Genomic DNA, 25471 nt, shown 5'->3' on the forward strand with positions numbered 1-25471 from the left:
GGTTGATCCAGTGATTTCCAAATTAGTTCACAGGATGTTGCTAGCAACTGAGAATGACCACACGGAGACGGGGGTCTCTGTACGGGAGGATCGAGGCAGATCACTGAGCCCCTTTACTGAATCTCACATTACATAGCATTCTGCTTAATTATGCAAAGTATACAGCTACCAATAGAATCGTAATACATTTAAGCCAATAGTATTGCAAGAAAATCGGAATATGTCCCTAGCTGCGTGACGTAGAATATAGAACAATAGCACATTCTTTTAGGATCTCATATCTCATATCTTGTACAAGCTGGAACAATCTGGTTTCATAACAGCCGTGAACTTTCATCTAGCTAAGTTACAAAATTTAACTCGTAAACAACAAAATGGTGTCGCAAGCACAAAGATGGATCCCAGAGAACAAGATGTCCCATACATCTGAATACTGTACTTCACAATTCCCCCTAGATAAATTTTGATAACACATATGCAGCATCAGAGGTGCTATCCCAAGCTATAAGCTCGAGGGGAACTGGTCTACTTGACATACCCAATGACTTGTTGCGGTATCCGGCGGACGCCGACAAAGTAGGCAGCCGTCTACTTTCCTTCAGCCACACCTGGCGCGTGGTCATCCATGACAAGTGGGTCAGGGGGCTAGTGTCCTCCGGATACAAGATAGAGTTTTCCTCTCCCCCTCCAACTCGTTTTTTCCTTTCCTCTCCGCCCAAGGGAAAGTCAAGGGCCTTCCTTCAGGCTGTTCAAGCTCTCTTAAGGGACGGCGTTCAGAGAATTTTATTCCAACCTTTTTGTGGTTCCAAAGAAAGACAGCTCGATGCGTCCCATTCTGGATCTCAAACTGTTAAATCAGTTCGTCACTGTTCGGCGATTCCAAATGGATTCTCTCCGATCTGTGGTCTCTTCCATGGAAAAAGGAGAGTTCCTAGCATCCATCGACATCAATTACGCTTACCTTCACATCCCGATCTGCCCGTCTCACCAGCAGTTCCTACGCTTTGCAATTCACGAGGAACACTTCCAGTTCGTGGCCTTGCCCTTCGGACTCGCCACTGCCCCCATGGTCTTTACCAAGGTTATGGCGGCTGTCATGGCCATTCTCCACTCTCAGGGAGTAGTAGTGTTACCGTATCTCGACGACCTGCCCATCAAGGGTCCGTGCCTTTCAGCCTGCAAATAATCTGTGGAGATAACAGTAAATACACTTTCACGCCTGGGGTGGAAGATAAACTTCGAAAAGTCTTGCCCAAAACCGGCTCAGTAAATCTCCTTTTTAGGAATGATCTTGCACACTTCCCGCGGGTTGGTCATTCTCCCTCCAGAAAAGACGCAATCTTTACAACAAGCAGTGCGAACTCTTTCCCATCCAGCTTCTCACTCCATTCGTTTCAGCATGAGAGTTCTTGGAAAAATGGTAGCTGCCATGGAAGCAGTTCCGTTTGCACAGTTCCATCTGCGTCCCTTACAACACCAGTTGCTGTCAGCTTGGGACAAGAACCCGTTCTCTCTGGACCATCGGATCCTTCTGTCCCTGCGGGTCAGGCAAGCCCTCAAGTGGTGGACTCTGAAGTCCTCCCTGAATCAAGGAAGGTCTTTTCTCCCAGTAAGATGGTTGATATTAACCACCGACGCAAGTCTTCTCGGCTGGGGTGCGATATTTCATCACCACACGGCACAGGGTCGTTGGTCAACCCAAGAATGTTGTCTCCCCATCAACATCTTGGAGATTCAAGCGATCAGATTGGCTCTGCAGAGCTTCCACCATCTCCTCGCAGGTCACCACATCAGGATCCAATCAGACAACGCCACGGCTGTTGCGTATATCAACCGCCAGGGAGGTACCCGGAGCAAGATGGCCATGCACAAAGTGAGTCACATCCTCCATTGGGCCGCGACCAACCATTCCTCCATCTCTGCAATTCACATCCCTGGCGTGGAAAATTGGGCGGCAGATTCTCTCATATATATACACACATATATATATATATATATATATATATATACTGTATGTGTGTGTATATATATATATATATATATATATATATATGTACATATATATGTACAGCTGTGCCCAAAAGTTTACATACCCCAGCAGAATTTTTTTTCGGAGAATATGAATGATAACACAAAACTTTTTCTCCACTCATGGTTAGTGGTTGGGTGAAGCCATTTATTGTCAAACTACTGTGTTTTCTCTTTTTAAATTATAATGACAACACAAAACATCCAAATGACTCTGATCAAAAGTTCACGTACTCCATTTCTCAATAACGTGTATTGCGCCCTCTAACATCATGACAGTTTGAAGTCTTTTGTGGTAGCTGTGGATGAGGTTCTTCATTTTCTCAGATGGTAAAGCTGCCCACTCTTCTTGGCAACAAGCCTCCAGTTCCTGTAAATTCCTGGGCTGTCTAGCGTGAAGTATGCGCTTGAGATCTCCCCACTTTGTTCTGCTTTAGCCAATGACAGGTCGACTTGGCCTTGTGTTTTGGATCATTGTCATGTTGGAATGTCCAAATATGTCCCATGCGCTGCTTCCATGCTGATGATTGCAAATCTATGTCCAGTATTTGCTGATAACGTGCTGCATTCATCTGACCTTCAACTTTGACCAAGTTTCCTGTACCCTTGTAGCTCATATATCCCCAAAACATCAGCTATCCACCTCTGTGCTTTACTGTAGTAATGGTGTTCCTTTCATTATAGGGATTGTTGACCTCTGTCCAAATATAAAGTTTATGGTTGTGGCCAAAAAGTTCAATTTTGGTCTCATCTCTCCAAATTACCTTGTTCCAGAAGTTTTGAGGCTTGTCTCTGTGCTGTTTTGCGTATTGTAGGCGAGATACTTAGTGACATTTGCGTAGTGATGGCTTTCTTCTGGCAATTCGACCATGCAGTCCATTTTTCTTCAAGTGTCTCCTTATTGTGCATCTTGAAACAGCCACACTGCTAGTTTTCAGAGTGTACAGTATTTCAGCTGATGTTATTTGTGGGTTTTTCTTTGCATCCCGAACAACTATCCTGGCAGTTGTGGACAAAATTTTTGTTGGTCTACCTGACCGTGGTTTTGTTTTTTAGAGAGCCCCTGATTTTCCATTTGTTAATCACAGTTTGAACGCTGCTGACTGGCATTATCAATTCCTTGGATATCTTTTTGCATCCCTTTCCTGTTTTATACAGTTCAACTACCTTTTCAGATAGATCCATTGACAATTCTTATGCTTTCCCTGTGACTCACCATCCAGACCTGTCAGTGGCTGGATGAAAGATGCAAGAGCCTGTCTGGATCCCAGAAGCTCACTCAGCTTTTATGCACATGCACTGATTACAAGTAAAACAGATCACAGGTGAGGATGCTACCTTTAGTAGCCATTCAATCCCACTTGTGTCAACTTCTGTGAATGTTATCGGGCCAAAATCACCAGGGTATGTAAACTTTTCATCAGGGTCATTTGGATGTTTTGGGTTGTTATGATTTAAAAAGTGAAAACACAGTAGTTTGACAATAAATGGCTTCATCCAACCACTAACCATGAATGGAGAAAAAGTTTTGGTGTTATAATTCATATTCTCTGAAAAAATGCCAAGAAAGCAAAAATTCTGCCATGGTATGTAAACTTCTGAGCGCAACTGTATGTATTTATGTGTATACATTACACGGCTGTGGAGTTAGTGAGCCAAACCTCAATTTCCCTGGCTACACAGCACCAGTCACTACTGAGCATGAACATAAAGTGCAGCACAGATTCATGTCAGCTATAATCTGAGATGCTTAGATCAAGAAAATAACACTTTTTTAGGACATTTCATAACTTTCCTAAATTATTATGAAAACATTTACAGCACATCCTGCACTGAGCCCAATGTATTATATATTTTAGGAGTAGGTCCATTTTATACCGACTCCACCAAAATTTATAACGACTCCACAGCTTTGAAATATTATTTCTCCTTCGTCTCATTGGGGGACACAGAGACTGTGGGTGTGTGCTACTGCCGTCTGGAGGCCGACACTAAGTATACAAAAAAACAAGTTAGCTCCTCCTCCGCCGCATACACCCTCGCCCCGATAGCGGGCGGAAACCAGTTTTTGCTTAGTGTCTGATGGAGGCACACGCAGTCTGGGTCTCTCCAGACTATTTTTTTTTTTTTTTTTTTTTTTAACATTTTCTTGTTATGAAGAGGAGACAGGGGCGACGGACCCTATTGAAAGGGTCCGATCTCCCCCAAACATCAACGGGCGAGCACGCGCGAGTACTCCTCCGCGTATCCTTTCCCGCACCGAGGGACATCTCTGGGACTTTTCCCCAGACAACTATTTTTTCTTTTTTCTTTTAAAGAATATACGACAGGGGCAACGCATCCTATTGAAAGGATCCGATTTCCCCAAACCAGCAACGGGCGACCACGTGCGAGTGTCCCTCCACGTTCCCTCTCCCGCGACGTGGGACAATATGCCAGACTTAGCCCTGTCCACCCCTAGGTAGCGAAACCATGGGCTTGCACAGAGGCACAAGACTAGTCTGTGCGGCCCCACGGCTACACCAATCAGGTACTGCGTGGTGGCGGACGGTCCCTCTCCTCGCCCAGCCAAGGCGGACGGATCTAGGGTGCCTGCACCGTCCGAAAATATGGGTTACCTCACAGCACAAGGATGTGTCGAGGACAGCGAGGGCTCCTGGGCAGCGGGAGGTTTCCAGGCCAGGGCTGCTGCGTACTCTGCAGGGGCTGGAGCGGCTCCCCTCTCCTGCCTGCAGGCAGAGCAGGAGGGCGTCTTCGGCGCGGCAGGGGCAGCGGCTTGTTCCCCTTCTCCCTCGCCACGGCGCTCGGCAGTGGCCGGGCGGGGGAAGGAGCGCACCGGGCTGAGTAGGCGCCGTGTACAGCGCCAGTTCCAGGGCGAGGAGGCCGCAGGGAAGAGGGCTCAAATTTAGCCCTCGGCTTCGGCCTAGGCCACGGGGGAAGGCCCGCCCCCCCGGTGCGGCGGGCGGGCAGGGCCGATAGTTAGCCCGCGGCTTGCGGCCTAGGTTGCGGCCTAGGCCGCGGGGAAGGCCCGCCCCCCGGTGCGGCGGGCGGGCAGGCCCGAAATTTAGGCCGCGGCGTTGGCCTAGGACGCAGGGGGAAGGTCCGCCCCCCAGCGTGACGTCGGGTCCGGCGCCCGCCCCCCAACGCGACGTCAGACCAGCGCCGCCCCTGGATACTGGGCGGGCGCTGGATAAAATGGAGGCCCCGGCGTCAGAATGGGGTAGGCCGCGGTCAGGAAGCATCGCAGCCTACCCAGGGAGACAGCAGCTGGGAGCCTCCAGACGGCAGCCGAGCAGCAGCACAGGAGCACGGGGAGACAGCAGGCGCTCGGGTAAGTGCGACCCCGTCTTGGCCACACTAGGGCAGGTTGTCCTCCTTCTCCTCATACCCCTGGATGCTATAAAAAAAAGGAAAAGATATAATATTTAGAAAAAGGTTTTTTTCTGGCCGTTGGTTCCGCAGTATGTCTGGAAAAGGGAAGAAACACACCTTCCTTTATACCGCATGCATTTCCTGTGGGGCTGTGTTCACACGAGCGCAGACTATTAAGATATGTGAGGCCTGTAGTTCCGAACGCGCCCAGGAGCCCTCCCCGCCAACAGAGCCCAGGGGGTCGGAGCCCCCGGAATGGGCGTTATCGCTATCTCGGTCTATGGCTTCACTTAAGAAGGTGATCGAGACCCTTCAGGCCCCGGATAGGGGTAGAGACAACGGCTCTCCGGTTTGGGAAGGTTCTTCCACCTCACATGAGCCGCCGGCCTGCAGGGGCCGTACCCTCGCTAAGGAGACGTACAGGGAAAGAACCCATATGGCGTCTCCAGGCCCCTCCGGTGCTTCGGCATCTGTGAGTGCGGCGTCTCGCTCTCCATCACCATTGTCTGAGAGCGAGCAGAGTTCGGATGAGGACAGGCAGGAAGCCTTGGATCTGGATATTCCCGGGTGTCGGGAGACAGTGGACAGTCTCATTGAGGCCGTCAATCAGACTCTTGGTATTGAGGAGGACGTCTCCCTGACCGCAGGGCATAAGATATCTTTTAAAAAGGCCAGGCGCCCACATAGGGTGTTTAGCACCCATCCAGAATTCGAGGACACGGTACAGCGGCACAGGGAACGCCCAGACAAGCGTTTTTCAGGGCAGAAAACGCTAGAGACAAGGTACCCGTTTGCACCAGAGTTCTGTAAAGAGTGGGCAGAATCTCCGATTGTGGATCCCCCAGTGTCACGCCTGGCTTCAAGATCGTTGTTGTCAGTGCCTAGTGGTTCTTCCATTAAGGACCCCACGGATCGGCTCATAGAGGGTCTAGCCTGCTCGGTGTATGAGGCATCGGGGTCAGCGCTTTTGCCTTCTTTCGCAGCAACATGGGTGGCCAAGGCCATGATGTCGTGGTCGGAGTCTTTGAACAAGGTCCTGCAGGACAGAGACTTGCCGGTAGAGGTGTCTGAGATGGCAAATCAGATCTCGATGGCAGGAGACTATCTAATTAATGCATCCTTGGATGCGGCTAATTGCGCGGCGCTAGCCGCAGCAAACGCTATCGCCATTAGGAGAGCCTTGTGGCTAAGGCTATGGCGGGCCGATTCAATTTCTAAAAAGTCGTTAACATCTCTGCCTTATCAGGGTAATCGGCTTTTTGGGGAGAAGCTAGACAAGCTCATTTCAGATGCCACAGGGGGAAAGAGTAGATTTCTCCCACAGCAGAAGAGCAGACCGCCCTTTCGTCAACCACAGGCGCGCTTTCGAGCATTTCGCGCCCCAGGATGGGCATCAGCGGCCGGTTCTACTGCCCCGGCTTGTCGCAACCAAGACAGAGAGCGCCAGGTCACGTATAGAGCCAACCCGCTGGGGAGGATGCGGGGCCGTCCACCCAGGTCAAGGGGAGCTAGGTCTCAGGCCCTCTACAAAATAACTTGAGGCATCAGGTACCCGAGTACAGCAGAGTAGGCGGTCGTCTGCTCAGGTTCCGCCACGTCTGGGTCGAGGTGGCACACGACGCATGGGTGGCGGAATTGGTGTCATTCGGGTACAAAACAGAGTTTATCGGACACCCTCCAAGGAGATTTTTTCAATCCCGTCTTCCCAAATTGCAATCCCAGGCAGAGGCATTGCTAGGGGCCAACAGGATTCTTCTGCACAACAGGGTCATTATCCCGGTACCAGAAGGCGAAGAGGCCCAGGGATTTTATTCCAACCTGTTCGCATTCCCCAAGAAGGACGGAACAGTAAGACCGGTTTTGGACCTAAAGGTCCTAAACAGGTTCATCAAGGTCAGGCACTTTCGGATGGAATCCCTCCGGTCAGTGATATCGGCCATGGAGCAGGGAGAGTATTTGGCCTCAATCGATGTTCAGGATGCCTACCTGCACATCCCTATTTTTCCTCCGCATCAGAAGTTCCTTTGTTTTGCGATAAATGGCCGGCATTTCCAGTTTGTGGCTCTGCCGTTCGGGTTGGCCATGGCGCCCAGGGTTTTCACGAAAGTGATGGCGGTCGTTATGGCCATTCTTCATTCTCGGGGCATAGTAGTGCTGCCATACTTGGACGACCTGTTAGTGAAAGGATCGTCTTTTCAGGCTTGCGAGGAGAATGTCAGCATCACGCTGGATACTCTATCCTGCCTGGGATGGTTAGTCAATGGGAAGAAGTCATGTCTTACCTCGGCTCAGAGGATTCCATTCCTAGGGATGATTTTCGACACTTCCCAAGGGTTGGTAATTTTCCCTCGAGACAAGGCCCAGACGCTCCGGCGAGGGGTTCGGAGTCTTCAGCGGCCAGGCCCTCACACGATTCGATTTGGGATGAGGGTGCCAGGGAGGATGGTAGCAGCAATAGAAGCAATCCCGTTTGCGCAGTTTCATCTTCGCCCCCTGCAGCATGCTCTTTTGGCAGCATGGGACAGGAGTCCTTTCTCCCTGGATCATCAGTGCAGGTTGTCCTTTCAGGTCCGGCGGGCACTGCAATGGTGGACGCGCGACTCCTCTCTCCTTCAGGGGAAACCCTTTCCTCCAGATCAATGGTTGGTGGTCACAACCGACGCGAGTCTTCTCGGTTGGGGAGCAGTGTTTCGTCATCACACAGCACAGGGGCTGTGGTCTCCACAGGAGGCCCTTCTGCCGATCAACTTGTTGGAGATTCGAGCAGTGCGGTTGGCGTTGCAGCATTTTCAGCACTGGCTAGTGGGTCGCCCAGTCCGGGTCCAGTCAGACAACGCCACGGCAGTGGCGTATGTGAATCACCAGGGAGGTACGCGCAGCAGGGCAGCCATGCGCGAGATAGAACACGTACTCCGTTGGGCCGAGAGGCACCACTCAGCAGATTTCCTGAGTCAGCAGGGGGTCACGGCCGGAGAATGGTCCCTGCACCCCGAGGTTTTCCAGCAGATTTGCCAATGGTGGGAAACTCCGGACGTGGATCTGATGGCTTCCAGAGAGAACGCCAAATTAGACAGGTTTGTGGCCCGGTCTCAGGACCCGCGAGCGATTGCAGCGGATGCATTGGTTCTTCCATGGAGCCAGTTTCGGCTCCCGTACCTTTTTCCCCCTCTGCCTCTTCTCCCGAGGGTAATCAGGAAGATCAAGAGGGAGAGAGTTCCGGCAATTCTGCTGGCCCCAGACTGGCCCCGTCGAGCCTGGCACGCGGATCTGATACAGCTCCTCGCAGACGTGCCATGGCGTCTACCGGAACGGCCAGACTTACTGTCCCAGGGGCCGATCTACCACCCAAACTTAGGGGCCCTGTGTTTGACGGCATGGCCGTTGAGTCCTGGGTCCTGACCCAGGCGGGGTTTGGGCGTGAGGTGGTAGCCACGATGATTAACGCCATTAAGCCGGCCTCGGCGAGGATCTATCATGGTACTTGGAAGGTTTTCTTTCTCTGGCCTTCTCGGTTCCCAACATTCTGGCCTTTCTGCAGTCAGGCCTGGACGCAGGTTTGGCTCCGAGTTCCCTGAGGAGACAGATCTCGGCCCTGTCTGTTCTGTTCCAGCGAAAGATCGCTAGTATTATGCAGGTCAAGACTTTCCTTTCCATCTAGTGCCCCCCTTTAGAGCTCCCTTAGACGCTTGGGACCTTAATCTGGTGCTGGGGGCCCTGCAGGAAGCTCCTTTTGAGCCATTGCAGGAGGTCGGATTGCCATACCTTACCAGGAAGGTCGTGTTTTTGGTAGCAATAACCTCTATTAGGCAGGTCTCGGAGCTGGCAGCCCTATCCTGTAGAGCCCCGTTTCTGACCTTTTTTAAGGATAAGGTAGTCTTGAGACCACCTCCGCCGTTCCTGCCGAAGGTGGTGTCCTCGTTCCATATTAATGAGGACATCGTTTTGCCTTCATTTTGTCCAGCTCCAGTACATAGAGTTGAGAAGGCACTCCACACGCTGGACCTGGTGAGGGCCCTCAGGAGGTATGTGTCGAGGACAGCGCCTTTTCGCCAGACAGATTCGTTGTTTGTGATCCCTGAAGGGCGCAGGAAGGGGCTCGCGGCCTCACGGTCGACCATAGCCAGATGGATTCGCCTTACTATTCAAGAGGCTTACCGTATTAGAGGCACGCCGGTTCCACCTGGAATAAGGGCGCACTCGACTCGGGCAGTGGGCGCCTCTTGGGCGCTTCGGCATCAGGCTTCTGCAGAGCAGGTATGCAAGGCGGCAACGTGGTCAAGCCTGCACACGTTCTCTAAACATTACACAGGCTTCGTCGGATGCAAGCCTGGGTAGGAGGATTCTCCAGGCAGCAGTGGCACACCTTTGAACAGGTAGGCATGCGGTGTAGATTGATGAGTTGCTCCCACCCAGGGACTGCTTTGGGACGTCCCACAGTCTCTGTGTCCCCCAATGAGACGAAGGAGAAACAGGGATTTTTGTGAGTACTCACCGTAAAATCCTTTTCTCCGAGACGCTCATTGGGGGACACAGCACCCACCCTGATAGCCAGTTGGCTTTTGTTTATTTTTGATGGGTATAAACCCTTATTTGTAGGGTGGTCCTTTTTTTCAGACATATGATTTTTTGCGGTAGAGCTAAATTGCTGTCAGCTTTTCCGACTGCTTTGGCACTAAACTGGTTTCCGCCCGCTATCGGGGCGAGGGTGTATGCGGTGGAGGAGGAGCTAACTTGTTTTTTTGTATACTTAGTGTCGGCCTCCAGACGGCAGTAGCACACACCCACAGTCTCTGTGTCCCCCAATGAGCGTCTCGGAGAAAAGGATTTTACAGTGAGTACTCACAAAAATCCCTGTATCACCCCGTTTTTCCCCCATTAAAAATAAAGTAAATAAAATATTAAATATTTGGTATCTCCATATCCACAGCTCGTCACCCAAAACTTAAGTGATAGCATATCATTAGCTTCCCCCCCCCCCTGGATTTTGAGAGTTAGGCTGCCACGAGACCCTGCTGTTGTACTGCATTCTTTCTCCTTAGCTTTTGTTGCCACATCGTTGATTCCGGGTGTGCAAGTAACTGAGGCTTCAATCTCTACATTTCAGAGCTGATGGGGAGAGGGTATCTATAAGGCTCTTTCTTGCACCAATCATAAAGTTACAACACATCCTATAGATCTGTGTCAATAACCTGGGAAACTGGAATACCACCTTTAATGAAATCTGTCTTCAGCTTTTTGCTATGTAATCTGAGAGCACCATCATGTGGGAGCAGAAATCCTGATTACAGCGGTGTCACTGGACTGTGTTTTGCTATTTCAATACAATCAATGTTTTATCAGCAGGAGATCATCACTACATGACAACTTGCCTCCTTGTCCAACCCTGCCCCCAGCACTGATTAGCAGCTTCCTGTCACTGTATAGTGTACAAAAAGATCAGTGGTGTGTGCGGGGTTATACACCGCTTCGCATTTTAAGCTTTGCAGCTCAGAGAACTATATTTTTTTCACATCGGCTGCACCCTGTAAACTGACACATCACTGGAATCCGGGGGTCTCTGACCCTACACCATTCTGCTGTCAGATTCACATAAACTGAAAAGTTAGTTTTGAATATTTTTTTTTTTAGGCTCTTGGCCTACTTTCTGTCTACATTGTCCAAGCAATTAACATTATTTGCATTAGTTGTGCATTCTTTTATGTTTAAGATATATTTGTGCTGCTTTTCCCTTTCTAGGCAAATCACTATCCAATTCGGCTATTGATTCAGGTGATTTGTCCAGTTCTTTTGTGCAGAGGTGAGTACTTGGGTAAACGTGGCAAATTCATGATGACATTTGATAGCTTGTATTTATTAACAGCATTGTTATTCTTTTAACAGATTAGGAAATGACACCACTCACCTCAATGGCACCAATGCTGCTGAGAAAGAAGGAGAAGCTCATCGGAGAGTGCTCTTCTTTGATGGAAAAACTTCAGCCAAAGCCAAGTTAGGGTCTTTGTCCTCAACAAGTTCCAAAAGTCAGAAAGCTGATCAGAATGACTCTGTCCAGAGTACGGGAAATGTCTCTACATCTAGTACAAAAGAAAGTAAAAAAGATGAAAGCACTGTCCCGTCTGTTGTAGGGCAATCAAGAGCTTCGACAACTACTTCTACCACAAAGGATCAGGGCACAGAGAAGAGACCTGTTGCCCCAAGCGGCAGCCCTCTTGGCAATAAGGAGAATGTTCTGCAGGTAGAGACTGGAGAGATGCAAGTCGATAAGAGGAGCAATACTCAGGAAAGCGAAAAGAATGTCAGACGACCCCAGGAAACCAGTAGGAAAAAAACTTTTCTGCCAAACATTCTTAGGAGGACACCCCAAAAGGTGCCCCAAGAAAGGGTCTGCCCCACGAGTCCTCTAGTGAAACAAGCCAGCCAGTTATTACAGGGCATGCAGTTTCAGAGTCCAAAGAAATCCCCTCGGGAAGATTTTCCCTTTCCACCTACCCCAGGCTCTGGATTAGATGACAGGCCATTGGATAACAATGTAGATCAAACAAGAACCCCAACAAGCAAGCGTTACGAAGAAGGTGGCACGCCAAAACCGATGCTTCCACCTGCAACTCCGGATCTGCCCACTTGCAGCCCTGCCAGTGAGGCTGGTAGCGAGAACAGTGTCAATATGGCCGCGCACACACTTATGATACTGTCACGTGCCTCCCTTGCAAAATCTGGTGCAAGCACTCCTCTTAAGGACAGCTGTCAACAAGTAAAATCTTCCAAGAGCGCTTCTAAAAAGAGAAAGCGTGATGAACCTGAAGGGTTTGAGAGACAGTCACATAAAAGAGACCACCTAAGCCAGTCTGATTTACAGAAAAAGAAGAAAGCAAGGGTACTGCCTCTCATTTAGCCATTTTAAGAGTGTATTTCTTGCTACCAAAAGTTATATGGGATTATCAAAATTGATAGTGTAGGATGGGCAATTTGGTGGGATCTGACCTTTGTGAACCTATGTCTAATTGTTACTGTTTACGCTGACGCAGTGGCTTCTCCGTACTGGCCCAACAGGCAAATGGGATGACCTGCGAAGCCGTATGGATTAGCGTCTTTGTCATTGTAAGTCTTAGGCTATGTGCACACGTATGCAGAAAATTTCTGCATAAAAACCGGACTCCTTCCCAGAAAACGCCCGTTTTTGTCGCGATTTTTGCGCGTTTTTGCCGCGATTTTTTCCAGAGTGTCCCCAGACACATAGAAAATAGCCAGAAATGCGGAATTTAAAATTAATGAGCATGCTGCGTTTTTTACCGCAAAGCGTTTTTTTCGCGGTAAAAAACGCATCAATATGCACAAAAAGTACAAAATGCATTAAAATGAATGGGAAGCTTCTTTTAGGCGTTTTTTGAGCTGATTTTTTTGGTAAATCCGCGGGAAAAACACGAAAAAAACCGCAACGTGTGAACACAGCCTTAAATTTGCAGTTTCAGTCTGCTCATCCGCAGGGCTCTGAGGTCGAGTCCTAGTGGCGAACAATAACCAAGACAACTTTGAATTGGATACCCTAACAATAGGTTTTGTTTACCCAGAGGAAAATGAGGAAAGATTGAGCCTTAAGGCCCCGTCTCACATAGCAAGATCGTTAGCGAGATCGCTGTTGCCTCACACTTACTAGCGATCATTTAGCGATGCACCAGCGATCCTTACCAGGTCGCATCGTTGTCGGGGATCGCTGGTGCGTCGCGTAGTGTAACGGTACCCTAAATTAAATAATTGTCTAAGGCTCACAGCTGATGTAATAGGGCTAGGTGCTTCTGTATGGATGCTGAATGTAGTGGGTAGAAATTAGAGACTAGCAATTCTATTCACTCTGACCTTGGTTTGGTGTCCAGTTCGGTTGTCCATCACCCAGGGCCTTTGGTTTTTCACCTGGCACTTGGGGTGCCTCTGACAATTACTATCCCCCATGTTGTGGAGCCTCTTGTCCGCCATAGGTGCCCAGGATGTTGGCTGCCACCGATGACCGGACATGACATTGGAACAAGGCAGCGAAAGTTCGAATTGCTAATTTCTAATAGTTTTGTCACATTTCCTTTCTCGCTTTTGCGACTGGTTTCTTAACCCCCTCATGACACGCACCCTACATGTACTGTACCGTCGTATCTCTTCCTTTGATGTGGGCTCCGGCGCTGAGCCCACATCTTTCCTGTCACATGTCAGCTGTTTTGAGCAGCTGACATGTGCTCCTAACAGCCGTGGTTGGAACCGCAATCCCCCCATGGCTGTTAACTTGTTAAATGCCGCTGTCAATCTCTGACAGCGGGATTTAATGTGATCATGCTTCCAGCGTGTCACTAATCCCACCCATCGGAGCCAGTCACATGACCGCGGGTCGCCGATGGGTTGGCATGACAACCCAGGGTCTGCAGCTGACCCCTGTGGTTGTCATTGCCGGATTGCTATGAACACCGCCCTGTGGTCAGCACTCATATCAAGTGAGCATTTCTGCTACACAAAGGTGATCTGATAATGTGTGTAGCAGAGGCGATCGGATGAACGCAGCTTCTAGTCTCCCATGGAGAGACTATTGAAGTGAGTTAAAAGTAAAAAAAAAAAAAAAAAGTTTTTAAACATATTTAAAAAAATAAAAGTTCCAATCACCCCCCCCAATTAGCCCCACATACACATATTTGGTATTGCCGCTTTCAGGATCGATCGATAGATCGATCTATGAAGATATAAAAATAATCTGATCGAGAAACTACGTAGCAAAAAAAACTAAAAACGCCACAATTACACTTTTTTTTGGTCACCGCAACATTGCATTAAGCCCGGAGGTATTTTCATTTTTACAATTGCAAAATCCAAGGATAGATGGCGGGCACCGTCACATAAATCCACACCTCCGAACCGTACTTAGTATGTGTGAGAGAGACGCAGCATTAACTGGTGTTAACCCTTAGGTGCACATTCATGAAAAACAAGCAAATCCAGATTGCAAAAATGTAGAAAGAATGGCACTCACCGGGTAAAGTAGTCAAGGCTTTATTGTAAAAGCATGTTAACGGGAGAACGGGTGCTGAAAGGAAGTAACGACGATCGTTTCGCGCGGAGGAGGCGCTTCCACGGGTCACATAGTTTCTCCGTGCGAAACGATTGTCGTTACTTCCTTTCAGCACCCGTTCTCCCGTTAACATGCTTTTACAATAAAGCCTTGACTATTTTACCCGGTGAGTGCCATTATTTCTACATTTTTGCAATTTTCACTTTTACGTTTTCGTTTTTCGGTCCTCTTCTTCCCAGAGCCATAACTTTTTTTTTTTTTTCGCGTCAATATGGCCGTGTGAGGGATTATTTTTTGCGGGACGAGTTGTACTTTTGATCGACACCATTGGTTTTACCATGTTGTGTACTCTAAAAAGGGAAAAAAATTCCAAGTGCGGTGAAATTGCAAAAAAGAAGTGCAATCCCACACTTGTTTTTTGTTTGGCTTTTTTGCTAGGTTCAGTTGATGCTAAAACTGACCTGCTATTATGATTCTCCAGGTCATTACGAGTTCATAGACACCAAACATGTCTAGGTTCTTTTTTATCCTAAGTGGTGAAAAAAAATTCCAACGTTTGCTTATTAAAAAAAAAAATGCGTCATTTTCCGATACCAATAGCGTCTCCATTTTTCTTGATCTGGGGTTGAGCGAGGATTTTTTTTTTTTGTGTGCCGAGCTGACGTTTTTAAGGATACCATTCATGTGCAGATACTATCTTTTGATCGCCCGTTATTGCATTTTTACCCATTCCTTACCGATGACGGAATAGTACGTCATCGGTAAAGATCCCCTGCTTTGAGGTGGGCTCCGGGGGTGAGCCCACCTCAAAGTCGCGACATGTCAGCTGTTATGAACAGTTGACATATGCCCGCAATAGGCACGAGCGGCATGCCATCCGCCCGCGCCTATTAACTAGTTAAATCCCGCCGTCAAAGCTGACAGCGGGCATTTAACTAGCGCCGACCCCCGGGGGGGGGAGGTCGGCATCGCGTTGCCTTGACAACCAGAGGTCTCATAGAGACCTCTATGGTTGTTGCAGGCACATTGCTTTGAGCGGTGGCCGGAGCTCAAGGCAATGCAGTAAATCTCTCATCGCGTATATGTAGCAGAGCCGATAGAGTTGTGCATGCTTCTAGCCTCCTATGGAGGCTATTGAAGCATGCCAAAAGTAAAAAAAAAAAAAAAAATCATACCCCTTTCGCCCCAATCAAAATAAAACAATAAAAAAAAAAAAAAATCACTCATACACATATTAGGTATCGCCGTGTTCAGAATCGCCCGATCTATCAATAAAAAAGCATTAACCTGATCGCTAAACGGCGTAGCGCGAAAAAAATTCAGAACGCCGGAATTACTTTTTTTGGTCACCGCGACATTGCATTAAAATGCAATAACGGGCGATCAAAAGAAGGTATCTGCACAAATGTGGTATCATTAAAAACGTCATCCCGGCACGCAAAAAATAAGCCCTCACCCAACCCGAGATCACAAAAAATGGAGGCGCTATGGGTCTCAGAAAATTGCGCACTTTTTTTTTTTTTTTTAGCAAACGGAATTTTTTTCACCACTTGGATAAAAGAGAACATGTTTGGTGTCTATGAACTCGTAACGACATGGAGAATCATAACGGCAGGTCAGTTTTTAGCATCTAGTGAACCTAGCAAAAAAGCCAATCAAAAAACAAGTGTGAAATTGCACTTTTTTTTGCAATTTCACCGCACATGAAATTTTTTTCCCGTTTTCGAGTACACAACATGGTAAAACCAATGGTGGCGTTCAAAAGTACAACTCATACCGCAAAAAATTAGTCCTCACATGGCCATATTGCCGGAAAAATAAAGTTATGGCTCTGGAAAGAAGGGGAGCGAAAAGCGAAAAATAAGCTCCGGGAGTTAAGGGGTTAATGCAATGTCGCAGCAACCAAAAAAACGTAATTCTGGTGTTTAGATTTTTTTCCCTGCTATGCCGCTTAGCGATGGGGTTAATCCTTTTTTTTATTGATAGATCAGGCGATCCTGAACGCGGCGATACCTAATGTTTATCTGATTTTTTTTTTTTTTCTTTTTATTTGAAAGGGGGGTGATTTAAAGTTTTATATTTTCATATTTTTTAAACCCCTTTTTTTTTTTTTGCATGCTTCAATAGCCTCCATGGGAGGCTAGAAGCATCCATTACTTGATCGGCTCTGCTACATATAGGCGACAAGCAGATCGCCTATATGGAGCAGAATTACAGCATTGCTATGAGCGCCGACCACCGGGTGGCGCTCATAGCAATGCCTCATCAACAACCTTAGAGGTCTCTAGGAGACATCAGGTTGTTATGGCAAAGCTTCGCTGACCCCCGGTCACGTGGTTAAATCTCGCTGTCAGCATTTGACAGCGGTATTTAACAAGTTAATAGGCACGGCTGGATCGCGATTCCACCTGCGCCTATTGCGGGCATGTCAGCTGTTAAAAACAGCTGACATGTCCTGGCTTTGATGCGGGCTCAGTGTCGGAGCCCTCATCAAAGCAGGGGTACTGCCATTGGACGTACCCCATTTGGGGTTAAAATGCAATAACTGACGATCAAAAGATCGTATCTACACCAAAATGGTATAATTAAAAACGTTCTCGGCGCGCAAAATATAAGCCCTCACCCAGCCCCAGATCCCTAAAATTGGAGATGCTATGGGTCTTGGAAAATGACACAATTTATATTTATCTTTTTTAAACAAACTTTGGCATTTTTTTCACTACTTCAAAAGAATCTAGACATGTTTGGTATCTACGAACTTAAAATGACCTGGAGAATCATAATGGCAGGTCATTTTAGCATTTGGTGAACATGGTAAAAAAAAAAAAAAAAAGTTGTGGAATTGCACATTTTTTTTGCAATTTAACCGCACTTGGAATTTTTCCTGTTTCTCCTTCGCCTCATTGGGGGACACAGACCATGCGTGTATGCTGCTGCCACCAGGAGGCTGACACTAAGTAATACAAAGAACGTTAGCTCCTCCTCTGCAGTATACACCCTCCTGCTGGCTCCCAGAGAATCAGTTCTTGTTTAGTGGTCTTCAGACCATAATATTTTTTTTTATTGTATTTTTACCACTTTTTCCAAGGATGATAGGGGCGATGGATCTTTTCAAGGCTCTGATCTCCCCAAACCGACAACAGGCGAGCACGTGGAGTGTCGCCTCCACGTATCCTCTCCTGCAACGTACAAGCCATGCCTGAGCTTTCTTTTTGAGGCGACAGATCCCTTCAGGGCACCGCTCTCCCCGCACCACCAGCAGACGGAAATATAGCGTGTCGCCTCCATGTACCCTCCTCTGACGCCAGGCTACAGCCGGACTACAGCCCCGTCCCCATCCCAGGAGAGTGAACCCCTGTAATGTACAGGCGTCTGTGCGGCCCCACTGGATCACCACTAACAGCAGTGATGGAAGGAGGCGGACGGTCCCTCTCCAACCGGATGGTGGATGGAGGGCTCCCTGCACCGGCAGAATAATCTAAGCTCTGCGCTCATTAGGCTCCCTCCCCATCGTCCCAGAGGTACAGCGGTGTTGACAGGAAGGAAGACGGTCTTTTCCCTGACCTCAGAGTGGGTAGATGGCATCACCGTCCACGCTGCATTCTGATCATCCGCAGCGGCTCCATGCCGGGACATGCACCGCGGGTAAGAGAGGTCGGCGATGGGCTCCTGCAAGGGTTTTCGGTGCTCCCACGTGGCGTCCCCCTCCCCTGGGTAATGCTACCGCCGGCTGCAGAAATTTAGGCCCCGGCTTGGGCCTATTCATGGAGCAACCCATGAAGCTCCGCCCACCAGATGACATCGTGGCCCCGCCCCCGATCTGGCGCTTCACTGCGAGACTTCGCCGCTTCTGCAACTCTCGGCGGCCATCTTGGTCCACCCAGCCATTACACAGGGGCGCCAGCTTTCCAGGACATGATGCGGCGCCATGCAAGGAGCAGAATGTACCGGTGGCGATTGTTTTTAAAGGGGCACAGCATATCTGAAGCTCAGGTCCTAGGTAAGACCATGACACTGCAGCAGTCACATCAGTCCACATTGGGCCTTTGTGGGTTAACTCTACATCTTTTTGCTGTGGACATTTGAATCTATGGCTAGCCCCCCTGAGTGGGCTTCATTGCTGTTGCAGGCCATGGTGCACTGACCAAGGCGATACAGTCCTCTCTCTTCTATCGGCAGGACTGTCACCAACATCTCGGGAGGATTCACCCGCTCCAGATTACACATGGGCGACGGATCCCTTAAAGGATCCGCTATCCCCAAACCTACAACAGGCTGAAACGCGGATTATCACCTCCACGTAACCCACCAACGCCGCCGAAATCGTAACCCCCTGAATGGGTTTTGTCAAAATGAATCCCTCAGTGATCCCTCCGAGGATAGGAGCGTTCCCATGACTACGGTAGATAAATCATCCCCTACACAGGAGTCTAGCAGGAGCCGCAAGCACTCTAGAACCCTACATGTGGATCCGTAGTACGTCATCTGTTGGCGTCTGTGGGCGTAGTCTGTTGCTGTCCCTCACCTGGGATCTGTAGCGATCAAGATCCATGTATGAACAGCCAGAGTTTCAGGAACCATGTCAAACAGTCTCTGGAGGTTGACGAGGACTCCGATTTTGCTCTGGATCATAAAGTGTCCCTTAAGAAGACTAAGTGCCCGTATAGAACTTATGCCATTCTCTCGGGATTTCGTGCTAGCTACTTGGCGCAGGGAGCGACCGGATAAACCCTTCACTGGTTGGAAGCCTCTTGAAGCGAGGTGTCCCTTCTAGCTGATCTGTGGTAAGATTCCTTTTTTAGACAAGGGCCCTGCTGCAAAACTTTGCAGAACTACGCTGCCTTACAGCTGCGCTGGCGTAACGCCTCTAGCATCCCCTACAGTGTACAAACTACTCTGCTCCGTGACACCTGTGATCGTAAACGAGGCTTGTGACCCCTAATACGCTCAGGATCCCTCCACTGTACACCTAGTCCAGTGTACCTAGTCCCCTTAAGTGACCTTCGTCACTGACGCAATCCAGGGCCTCTCTGTGGTCAAAGCAATTGAATGTCTCGATAGATCGGGCAGCTCCCATGACTAAGGTGGATGGTTCCTTTCCTATGAAGGAGTCGTCGGCCAGCAGGGGCCGCAAGCATTCTAAAACCATGCAGGCGTCTAGAAACCTACTGAGCTATCTTGTGCCTTGGCATCCGCGAGCACTGCTTCTCGCTCTTTCTCCCTCTCACCAGAGGTGTGTAGCAAACATGATTCTGGGTATGATTCAGAGGTTTACTGGACCTGGTTTTGACAGTTTCCTGATAAACTGTGGATTAATTTGAGGCCGTCATTCAATCTCTGTAGGTAAACGAGAACTCCGGCTCTGCTCTGGATCACGCACTGTCCTTCCAGACGACTAAATGCCCTCATGGTACATTTGCATTCATCCAGACGGTTGCGTATGGATAAGCGACTCACTCAGCTGAAAGCTCCTCAAGCGTGGTATTCCTTTTCAGGCGTGCACGTGCAGTGTCGCCTCCATGTATCCACCCTTGCTACATGGCATGCATTGGCAGGTCTGGCATTCTTTTTTTCAGATCTAAAATCCTTTTTTCGACGGGCGACGGATCCTTTTCAAGGTTCTGATCTACCCAAATCAACAACAGGAGAGCACGTGGAGTGTCGCCTCCACATATCCTCTCTTGCGACTTAGGATACCATGCCTGGGCTGATCTTTAGGGACGTGTCCTTCAAAGGACACTGATCTCCCCACACCATCAACAGTCAGGCACATAGTGTCCCTTCAATATATCCTCTACTGCAGCCAGGCCATTGCCAGACAACTAGCCCTGTCCACCCAGGGGCTTGAACTACATGGATGTACAGAGGCACCCTCCTTTTGGCGTCTGAGCCGCCCCCACTACATAGTGGTGGACGGTCTCTCTCCACATCCATGTTAAGGGGATGGTGGATCGAGGGTGCATCACCATAGCTCTGCACCATCCAAAGGCAAGAGGCAGTTTATCCTGACCTACTGAACACATCTGCGCATTCCGCCACCCGGCAGCTTTTCTGGGTACATGCAAAAAAAAAAAAAAAGATTTGAAGGAAGCAACTAGCCAATTGGACGCAACTAGTTACGCGACGCTAATACATTAAAATCAGAAGGGCATTATGGCTCAGAAAATGGAAAGCAGACCATGCATCCAAAGCAGTCTCCAACATCCCTCCATTACCAGTGGGTCGTTTTTTCAATGAGAATTTGAAATCAATCCGGGGTGGCCCTCTACGTCCTTCCAATCAGGGTGTTCCCCACGGCGGAACAAAGGACCTCAAATTTCTAACAAGCTTATTAAGGTCCGCCTTTTTCTGATGAAATTCCTCTAGTTATTTCCCCAACAGGAAAAGGTGAAGTTTCTCACATTCCAATTTTTTTCCCTCACCAAGGATTCTGCGCTTTGCCATTCGCAAACAGCATTTTCGATTCACGGCCTTGCCCTTCGGACTTGCTACTGCTCCCATAGTGTTCACAGGGGTCATGGCAGCTGTCATGTCCTTACACTCTCTGGGTGTGGTTGTCCTGTCCTATCTGGACGATTTTCTAGTCAAGGGGACCGTATTTCCAGAACTGCGCCAAGTCTGTATGTATTACTCTGGATACCTTGTCTCACCTGGGCTGACTGTTAAGCCTAAGCAAGTCTTTCCCACATCCAGCCCAGCGTTTATCATTTTTGAGGATGTTCCTGGATGCCTCCAGAGGGTTGGTACTGCTCCATTGAGACAAAGCCTTGGTCCTCCAGCAGGGAGCTTGCCCACTGTGCCTCTCGTCTCCCCATTCCATCTGAGTTGCTACGGGGGTTCTGTGAAAAATGGCAGCAGAAATGGATGCAGTCTCCTTCGCTCCGCTTGTCTCTGCGGGTCAGACTGGCTTTCAGTCAATGAACTTGAGCTCCTCCCTCAACTAAGGGAGATCCTTTTCTTTCCATTTTAACGTTACTAGTGTCTACCGATGACCAGTCTTTACCACGCTACTCAATGCCACCAGCCAAATCGATCTCCCAGAATCCCGATCAACGCTTGTGGAGACCCAAGCAATATGACTAACCCTACAGCAGCTCCACTGTCTTTTGGCGGCTCCCCCATCCGAATTCCTGTGATCTCGGCAAGGCTCATCCCAGAAGGGGGAAACTGGGCTTCAGACATCCTCAGCCGTCAGGGTCTTGCCTCAGGCAAGTGGGACCTTCATCCGGAAGTTTTCCAACTAATCTGTCTTCGTTAGGGCACTCGGATGATGATCTTATGGCGCCCAAATTGGCCGCCAAAGTACTCGAACTCTAACTCAGCCGGGACTCTCACATCAAGTTGTGAGATACCAGTGCTATAAGGCCGCCTCAGCACACAATTTGCCTAGGGCAGGTGTCAAGGATACCCCTCTCCTTTTTTTCCTTCAAAACAATCTGGATTCAGGCCTGGTGCTCAGTACGCTGAAAATCCAGATTTTGGCCTTAGCGGCCTTATTGCAACAAATCTGCATGTAAGGTCCTTCACGCAGAGAGTATCTCGTGATACTTCCCTATCACTAGATTTTTGAGACCTTATCTGGTCCTGGGCGTCTTTCAGGACACTCCTTGTCATCCGGACTGACCTCACGGTCATGGAAGGTCGTACTTTTTTCTCTGCGGTCATGTCTTTCAGGCGTTTTTCTGAAAGTTCTGTTCTGTCTTTTCAGGCACCTTTCCTTATTTCCATTAAGGCAACGTTGTCTTCATGCCGTTCTCGCCCCTTGTTGCCAAGTTAGTGTCATCAGGTCCGGACTGGCCGTCTGGCAAATGCCAGAAGGGCCTGTCGGGTTGTGGACTGTCTTGCCTGCTGCATTGTTAGCAGAGTCTGTGTTCTCAAGACACCCATACTGTTAAGAGTTGTGACGTAGCACTAAGTCGCTGACTCCGTCATTTACCCCAGCAGGCCACGGGTATCATTAGAGATATTGGTCATGAAGTAAATCTTGCTTTCCTCCATCCAGCTTCCTGATGGCACAGGAAGGGGTTAGCCGCTTTAGCAGCTTTGACCGCCAAGTAGATTCATTTCACCTTCCGGGATTCCTTCTGCGTCAGAGGCCAGCCTATACCAGCAGGAAGCGGAGCACTCTCTAGTCGGTCAATAGGGGTGTCTTGGGCCATCTGGCACCAGGCGTCGGCTCAGCAGGCCAGCAAGTACGCAGTTTTGGCCAGTCCGCACGCATTCTTGAAGCATACCATGTTCACATCCAGACTTCTGCAGAGGCGAGTCATGGCAAGCGGACTCTACAAGCCGCGGTAGCGCATTTTTAGGCAGCGATGCTGCTGGGCCTGATCTTTTATATTGCCCTCACCCAGGGACTGCTTTGGGACATCCCATGGTCTGTGTCCCCAATGAGGCGAAGGAGAAAGGGATTTTTGTGTACTCACCGTAAACTCCTTTTCTCCGAGCCAATCATTGGGGGGACATAGCACCCACCCTGTTAATGGCCCTGTGCTTGTCCTGTAGATTGACATGATATACACTTATGTCGTTATTGATCTCCTGCTTTTGCACTGAACTGGTTCTCTGGGAGCCAGCAGGACGTTGTATACTACAGAGGAGTAGCTAACTTTCTTTGTATTACTTAGTGTCAGCCTCCTGGTGGCAACAGCATACACCCATGGTCTGTGTCCCCCAATGATTGGCTCAGAGAAAAGGATTTTACTGTGAGTACACAAAAATCCCTATTTTCCAGTTCTCGATATTGTAAAACCAATGGTGATGTTCAAAAGTACAACTCGTCCCGCAAAAAAACAACCCTTCACATGGCCATATTGACTGAAAAATAAAAAAGTTATGGCTTTGGGAAGCAGAGGAGCAAAAACCAAATGTAAAAATGAAAATGAGCTGCGGCGTGAAGAGGTTATCTGTTCAACATATTTGGAGGCTATTTAATTTTTAATTGTAACCTTTGATCAGTGTGACGACACAGCATTTAATGTTAATTATCCAGAAGTCTATTTTCAGTAAGTCAGGAGGTCATAGACTGTTATCTTTGTTGTCGTCTCTTGTAGATTGAATTGATATTTGTAAATTGATGAATGGTTATTTACCTCTTTTAACAGCTCCTACAGGTTATTATACTGTTATCTTTGCACACCAGGGATGCAGGGTCACTGAACAATGATGTTTGCTGATATGTTGATTACACATTATACCAGGCCATACAGTTTATTGACTTGCAAAGATAACAGTGCAATAAACTGTTGGAGCTGATATCAGAGGTAAATAACCATTTATCAATTTACAAATATCAATTCAACCTACACATAGTCAGCATATAGATAAGTACTGAAAATGGATGTCTGGATAATTAAGATTAAATGATGTATCACAATTACAGTATGTTTTCCACTTCTGTGCTATTGATGAGTAAAGGCCCTTTTACATTTAGCGATGCACCAGCGATCCGACCAGGGATCCGACCCGGTCAGGATCGCTGGTGCATCGCTAAATGATCGCTAATGAGCTTTCATACAGAAAGATCTCACAGCGATGCAGCAGCGACGCAGCGCACGATACTTACCATTCACACACAGCGATCCAGACGTCCTCCCGCCCGCCTCCACGCGTCGCTCGTCATCACAGCAGGAAGCCCAGCAGGAAGCTGACGACGAGAAATGGAGCCGGACATTCTCGCGCGATCAGCGATGGACAGCGGGGGAGCCGGTCGGAGGTAAGTATCACACATAGCGATATCGCTAGCAATATCGCTATAACGTCACAAAACCAGTGACGTTTTAGCGATATTGCTAGCGATATCGCTTAGTGTAAAACCCCCTTTAGGCCATCAATATCCTTCTTGGTGGGGATCTGGCACTCCTATTGATCACCTGTTTACCAGCTTTGGCAGGAACTGGGAGACTGAGGTTGCGTTTCATCACCCTGTGTAGTGGTCACTGACGGGTACTGCAGATCAGCTATTCTGTTATCGTGCCATAGATGCCGGTTCTTAGGTTGCAAGAAAGTGATTCCTACATGAGATAACTGTATACTGCTAGAAGGTGCAAATACCTAATAAAATACCAACTAATATAGCAAGACCCTGAACACGTGGAGAGCGCTTGTGCAGTTTCAGCTTTGAAATGTGATCTAAACCCATGCTTCACTCTCACCTTAGCTAATTCAGCATTTTGTTTCTTTTAACCTCTTACAGAAGCATCGTAAGAAGAGCACGGACAGTTTCCCGGTTGGAATGGACGTGGATAAATTTTTAATGTCCCTTCGTTATGATGAATGATGTGAATTTAGAGCAAAAGTGCACACTGTACCTTATAGCAATTATGTGTAAAGATGTACAAATAATGTGTAAATAAGGCTGGAGAGGTTACGGTCTTTTGTTTGTTTTATTATTATATTATAGCACTTGTGTTGCTTTTCCAAGCTGTAAATAAAATTGAATGCTTGGACGAAGTTTGTAATTACGGCAGCTTTGACCTACACCCCCAGTACCATTGTAAATGTTATATATTTTTGATGCATTTTTTCCAGCTTTCAGCCCATGTTCTTTTATGGCAGTTCAGTTTTGGTAACATCTTATAATAAAAGACAAGCCTGTTAATGGGTGGGCTGTGATCATCATTCTTGTCTGGTAGATCCATCTTAAAAGTTACTAAAGAATAAATTGCTTCATATCTCCAAAAAGGTGGTCATCTAATTCCAGCTTCTTGTTACATGTTTTACCTCAGGCTCTTAACCCCTTAGTGACAGAGCCATTTTGGTCCTTAATGATCAAGCCAATTTTTGCAATTCTGACCACTGTCACTCTGAGGTTATAGCTCTGGAACACTTCAACATATCCCACTGATTCTGAGACTGTGTTTTTACTCTGTCACCTCATTGGGGGACACAGAACCATGGGTGTTATGCTGCCGTCCACTAGGAGGCGACACTGCATAATCTGAAAAAGATTAACTATGGCTCCTCCTCTGCAGTATACACCCGTGGACGGCGTCAGCCTTCTCCAGTTTTTGCTTAGTTTCGCAAGGA

At 48.3% G+C, this 25471-nt stretch overlaps 1 protein-coding gene across 3 annotated transcripts in view; it reads left to right on the plus strand.

Moving 5' to 3' along the window:
• Window positions 1-25043, plus strand: part of NPAT (nuclear protein, coactivator of histone transcription) — a 95782-nt gene extending 70739 nt beyond the window's left edge. For all 3 annotated transcript variants that reach the window (XM_073582997.1, XM_073582998.1, XM_073582999.1), the window contains 3 exons: window positions 11137-11197; window positions 11281-12274; window positions 24639-25043. In XM_073582997.1, the coding sequence (XP_073439098.1) occupies window positions 11137-11197; window positions 11281-12274; window positions 24639-24722 (1139 nt within the window). In that variant the 3' untranslated portion in view covers window positions 24723-25043. The remainder of the gene's footprint in view (window positions 1-11136; window positions 11198-11280; window positions 12275-24638) is intronic.
• Window positions 25044-25471: the final 428 nt, after the last annotated feature.

This window comes from Dendrobates tinctorius, unplaced genomic scaffold (genome assembly GCF_039654945.1).
Source record: "Dendrobates tinctorius isolate UK_male_01 unplaced genomic scaffold, ASM3965494v1 ptg000075l, whole genome shotgun sequence".
Taxonomy (NCBI): Eukaryota; Metazoa; Chordata; class Amphibia; order Anura; family Dendrobatidae; genus Dendrobates; species Dendrobates tinctorius.